At 45.5% G+C, this 6,000-nt stretch overlaps 1 protein-coding gene across 2 annotated transcripts in view; it reads left to right on the forward strand.

Annotated features, from left to right (window-relative positions):
- Nucleotides 1-4,251, forward strand: part of CIB2 (calcium and integrin binding family member 2) — a gene marked incomplete at its 3' end in the record, with an annotated part of 46,776 nt that extends 42,525 nt beyond the window's left edge. For both annotated transcript variants that reach the window (XM_082198154.1, XM_082198156.1), the window contains one exon: nt 3,140-4,251. In XM_082198154.1, coding sequence (XP_082054280.1) covers nt 3,140-3,161 — 22 coding nt within the window. The remainder of the gene's footprint in view (nt 1-3,139) is intronic.
- Nucleotides 4,252-6,000: the final 1,749 nt, after the last annotated feature.

A 6,000-nucleotide genomic window follows, 5' to 3' on the forward strand; every position in this document is an offset into this window, starting at 1 on the left:
AGCTCTTACTGTCAGGAAGTTCTTCCTAATGTTTAGGTGGAATCTTCCTTCTTGTAGTTTGGATCCATTGCTCCGTGTCCGCTTCTCTGGAGCAGTAGAAAACAACCTTTCTCCCTCCTCTATGTGACATCCTTTTATATATTTGAACATGGCTATCATATCACCCCTTAACCTCCTCTTCTCCAGGCTAAACATGCCCAGCTCCCTTAGCCGTTCCTCATAAGGCATCGTTTCCAGGCCTTTGACCATTTTGGTTGCCCTCTTCTGGACACGTTCCAGTTTGTCAGTGTCCTTCTTGAATTGTGGTGCCCAGAACTGGACACAGTACTCCAGGTGTGGTCTGACCAGAGCAGAATACAGTGGCACTATTACTTCCCTTGATCTAGATGCTATACTCCTATTGATGCAGCCCAGAATTGCATTGGCTTTTTTTGCTGCCGCGTCACACTGTTGGCTCATGTCAAGTTTCTGGTCAACCAAGACTCCTAGATCCTTTTCACATGTACTGCTCTCAAGCCAGGTGTCACCCATCTTGTATTTGTGCCTCTCATTTTTTTTGCCCAAGTGCAATACTTTACATTTCTCCCTGTTAAAATTCATCTTGTTTGTTTTTGCCCAGTTCTCTAATCTGTCAAGGTCGTTTTGAAGTGTGATCCTGTCCTCTGGGGTGTTAGCCTTCATTGTTGCCTTCTCTCTGTCTTCCTGTCATTATCTATCTAGAGGTCCTAGGATGGGTTACAATAGTATAATATACAATTATAAAAAGATGAAACCATTGCATTACATGCAAGAATGTTGGTTTGACGACATAAGGATCCACACTCACCATTGAACTTTGGAAACAGCAGATAATTCCTGTAAATGGCAGGGTGAAGAGTTCTAGATTGGCCTCCTCTGTGTGCAGAGACATTTGGGGTACATGGATTCAATCCTGCGAGCCTCCTGCCAACCCCCTTCTGCACTTTAAAGAGGCGCTGTCCAAATACTTGCTGACCCCCCCCAGCTGCTTGCGAAATGTAGGCCTTCTGGCACAGGGGCTCTGGGTCGCAATCTGGACAGATAGCTTGACTAGGCAGAGTTGATCAAATCATTCTAAACACACTTTTAAAGCACATGCTCTCTCCCAAAGAATCCTGGGAACTGTAGCTTGCTAAGGATGCTGGGAATTGTAACCCAGTGAGGGGTAAACTACACTTCCCAAGAATCTTTCTCTGTGGTGGGGGAGCCGTGTTAAATGTGCTTTAAATGTATTTTGTGGATATGTTGGTCTTTTGCATCCAAAATATTGGACTGGCCTTTATAATCCTTCCCCCCTAAGTGCACGCTATCCCTGAGAATGACAGCAATCCCAGAGGGTTTTAAATTACTCCATAAAAGAGGAAGAGTTGGTGCCAGAGGAACCCAGTATCTTTGAGTTACTGTCCTGCTGCTTCTGTATATTGTTACTTTCATTACTCCTTGTAATATTAGTCAGCTGCATCTCAGTACATCTGGGCTGCCTTTGTTTATACTGCACAGGGAACTTACCAGATCATGATTGCCTCTCTGTTCCAAGTTCTTACGTGCATATTTTCGAAAGGATTTCACTCTTTGAAATCTTTTTTGTTTTTCTTTTGTTTTGCAAAAGCAGATATGCATAGAAGTGCTGGAGGGATCTGGTAAGTCATCTAGTTCACCCCCAACCCAGCTCAATGCAGGAAATCCAGATTTTGGCCATATCCACAGTGGACAACAGGCCACAGGAACTATAAAACAACAATGAAACAATTGGTCCGTCTAGCTCCGTATGACCTCCCCAGACTGGCAGCAGTTCTCCAAGGTTTCAGATGGGAGATGTTTAAAGTCCAGGGATTGAACCCGAGACCATCTGCATGCACAGCAGATGCTGCACCCTGGAGCTGCAGCCCTCCCCTATAAGCGCGGAAGAGGAAAACTAAAAAAAAACTCCAGCGACAACCCATCCCTCTGCTCTAATAGCTGGCCAGGACAGAGGAAATTGTCTGTGCTGGACAGCGTCCAGAAGTAGGAATAAGTTGTAAATGACTGAGGCAGTGGCTGGTTCAGAAAATTTGATCCCTGTAGGTTTATTTCACTTTAAAAAAATGTTATCATTTTGAGGCTGCTTGTATTTTAATGGACCCATTAGCACTCAGAGCTGGCCATGGCTTAAGTGTTCTGTTCTACAAGACTGGTTACATTTCCCACAGGAAATTGTTTTATAAATCATTGTGGAAGCTAAAACTCTTTTTATTTTTTAAAAAACAGATCTGTATGTATTGGTACAGGTGGTGCAGCAATAGCTTCAACAGAGACCGACAGTGCCTTGCCCAGGGTCATGTGAGCCCCTGATAGCAACCTGGCTTGATTACTGCATTGCATGGCTATGTGGTTGCCCTTGGAAGCTATTTTAGCCAGTGCAGAAAGTGGCACAGCCAAGTTACTGACTGACACCAACTCCTCTGATAACGCCAAGGTTGCAGGTTCAATTCCCACCTGGTACAGCTGGGGTTGGGCTAGATGATCCTCGGGGTCCCTTCCAACTCTAGAATTCTAGAATTCTGTGAACCCCCTCAGACCTCCAGGTATAGGGCGGTATATTAATTCAAACAACAACAGAATTCTATGGTTCTATGATCTTTACCCGTCTCCGGTTTGCTTTCATGTACAGCAGTACCTCGGGTTACATACGCTTCAGGCTACATACACTTCAGGCTACAGACTCCGCTAACCCAGAAATAGTGTTTCAGGTTAAGAACTTTGCTTCAGGATGAGAACAGAAAGTATGCTCTGGTGGCGCGGCGGCAGCAGGAGGCCCCATTAGCTAAAGTGGTGCTTCAGGTTAAGAACAGTTTCAGGTTAAGTACAGACCTCCGGAACGAATTAAGTACTTAACCCAAGGTACCACTGTACAATTCAAGGTGCTGTTTGCCCAGGGGTGTTGCAAGTATTTGAAGGGGGGGCTCCAAGATGTGTGCCCACTGTTCAGATATTTGTGACAAAATATTTAATCCACTACACACACACCTGAGTTTTGTCTGTACTTCATTTATTTACTGCATTTATATCTCACCTTTGTCAGCTCTTCCAAAGCGATGCTTCTGCTCTGCTGTTACCTTGAATCTTGTTTATGTCTCTGCAGCACCTTCCATATACGAATCTGAAAATGTTGGGCTGAGCTGCTGGGAATAATTTGACGCCTGTCCTGCCTCTCTGAATCTCAAGCACTGCATGTGTTTGCAGGGGGAGGGGGCCTACATGTCAGCCTCCTCCTCTGAATTCTGTAACAGAGGAGTGAACAAATCTCAGAGTTTCACAGTAATGAAGAGAAGAAGCTGTTTCTCTGGAATGAACCTGTGGAGACATTTGGCTCCCCCCACCGTCACCGTTGGCCAGTGATGTGGCAGGCAGATGAAAAGTTGTGGGGTGGCCACATTGTTTTAACCAGACCAGATGCTGCTCTGTGTGTCTCCCTGCAATTTTTATATTTGTAAAGATTTGATATTGTTGTCCCTCCAAGCAAAAAGGAAAGAGTGATCTAGCAGAGACTCCCAGAAGGTAATGGATAAACATAAAAACCGGCCTTACAGGAGATGTCTCCACCATTGCGTAGCACCGTCTGTCCGGAGCTGTCACCTGACACAGATGGATGTGGCTGCATCCGTGATCATGGAAGACGGGTGTCCGTGCCCAGGGAGCCACTGGGCTGGCTTTAGGTGCTTAAGCAACCAGTATTGTACGGATGCTCACATCCTGAAGAAACTTGAAACATTTATCTTTTTTTTTAAGTGTCATATATTAGCAAACAATTCTTCTTCAAATGGACTCTTTTTGAATTATGTTGCTGGCATCCAATGAGGGCCTCATTTAGTTTCATATTAAATTCAATATTTCTGACATATTGTAAAACAACAACCACACACACAAGATCAAGCCAAGAATATACTCATGAAAAAGTAAAGAGGAAGTACATCACCAAGAATAAGGACATCTCCTGCTTTTTAAAGAAAGCCAGCTATGCAATCTTCCTCCTCAAATGCATGACAGCAACCCCTGACTCTTGGCTCTCATACCCTCTCTACAAAACCAGCTTCCTTCCTTTTCTTTTCATGCCCAGTCTTGGCTGAAAACTGGGGCAGGATGACAATCACACATGTACAATAACTGTTCTCTAACAGTCTTATAGAAGGGCTCTGATACATATTTGTGGCTTCTGTATCCAAGTTGTCCATGATTAAACTACTCCTGATTTTATTCTTCTTGGTGTTTTTTTGGCCTGGTATAACGAGAATGATTTCTGAAATTAGTTCTGGAATAGAAGCTTTAATATTCATTCATTGAATTTATATCCCACATTTTTTATTCAAGGAGCTCAAGGTAGTGTAGATGGTTCTTTCCCTCCTCATTTATTCCCCACAACACCCCTGTATGGTGCCAGTATGGTGTAGTGGTTAAGAGCGGTAGTCTCGTAATCTGGGGAACCGGGTTCGCGTCTCCGCTCCTCCACATGCAGCTGCTGGGTGACCTTGGGTCAGTCACACTTCTCTGAAGTCTCTCAGCCCCACTCACCTCACAGAGTGTTTGTTGTGGGGGAGGAAGGGAAAGGAGAATGTTAGCCGCTTGGAGACTCCTGAAGGGGAGTGAAAGGCGGGATATCAAATCCAAACTCTTCTTCTTCTTCTTATTCTGTGAGGTAGGTTAGGCAGAGAGGTAGTGACTGGCCCAAGGTTACCCAATGAGTTTTGTGGCTGAGTGGAGATTTGAACCCTGGTCTCTCCTTGGTCTTAGTCCAACACTTTAACCACTGCACCACACTGCCATGTGTGTTAAGCAGCATTTTATTAGGTTCCTTTGCATTGTTCCCACCCTTTGTTACACTGATGCATGTCTTGCCAAAACACTGCACAAAAAAGCACTCCACAATGGCTCTGCTCTGCCTCTACCGTCAAAGGCATATGCATCTGAATACCAGCTGCTGTGGATTATACAAATCATCACACCAAAACAGGTGTACAAATCACACTACAATTGCTTGTAGATATGCTTCTGTGGGTTTTAAAAAAATCATTGTCTGCATGTGCATTGGTGATGTGGAAGGGTAGGATTTTAAAAAGGACTGAATTCACTCTGAATTCTGAAGAGAGACTTGTCCAAAAGGGATGGAGGAGGATCAATGCATCCATTCTGCTTTGGAAAGAAGACCAGGTAATTCAGAACTCCCAAACCAGGGGAGAAATAAAGACAATTCTGGAGGCCTCTCTGGACAGAGGGCCAGGGCACCTATTACCATTTCACATGTGACCAGCAAGTTCTCTCTTGCTATCATGACACCGTCCCATCGCATTGTGAATTTTCATGCTTTCTCCTAATGGCTGCTAGAGAGAGGGGGCAAAGAAACTTGCCACAGCATGTGGGAATTAACCAGGACCAGCCCAAGGCCTTCAGACAGGCAGGCAGAAGGTCCCAGATTCAATCCTTGGCATCTTTTCCAATGATCTTCCTGAGGGGAGAAGTGACGGCTGCCCACAAGAAAACAGTTCATCCAACGTAGAAAGTTGCCTTATATGGAGTCACACCACCATCCCAGGATTCCAGACATGGCTGCCTCCCAGCAGAGGCAGTTTTAGGATAGTGCGACCGCTTCTGCCACACTGGGCACACTGCCATGGGGGGAAGGGGGACCACAACAATGATGTCAAACTGAGCATGAGAGGCGGGGGAGGGGGCCAAATATTAGCATTGCAGAGGGCACTGCTGAAACTTGCGAGGCCAAAGTCTCCACAGCTCCCAGCCCTTCCTGGAGGCGCCAGGGGTGGAACCTGGGGCCGTCTGCATGTAAAGCAGATGTTCTGTCATTGAGCTGCAGATGGAGCCCCAAGATGGGGAAGGGAAGACTTCAGAAACAGAGCAAGGAGGACCGAGTGCACTCAGGGACCAAGAAATACTGATTGAAAATATTACAGAGGGACAGGATGAGAAACTGGGGAGGAGGGCCGGGGGAAG

Source organism: Podarcis vaucheri, assembly GCF_965113315.1.
Source record: "Podarcis vaucheri genome assembly, chromosome: 14".
NCBI classification, from domain to species: domain Eukaryota; kingdom Metazoa; phylum Chordata; class Lepidosauria; order Squamata; family Lacertidae; genus Podarcis; species Podarcis vaucheri.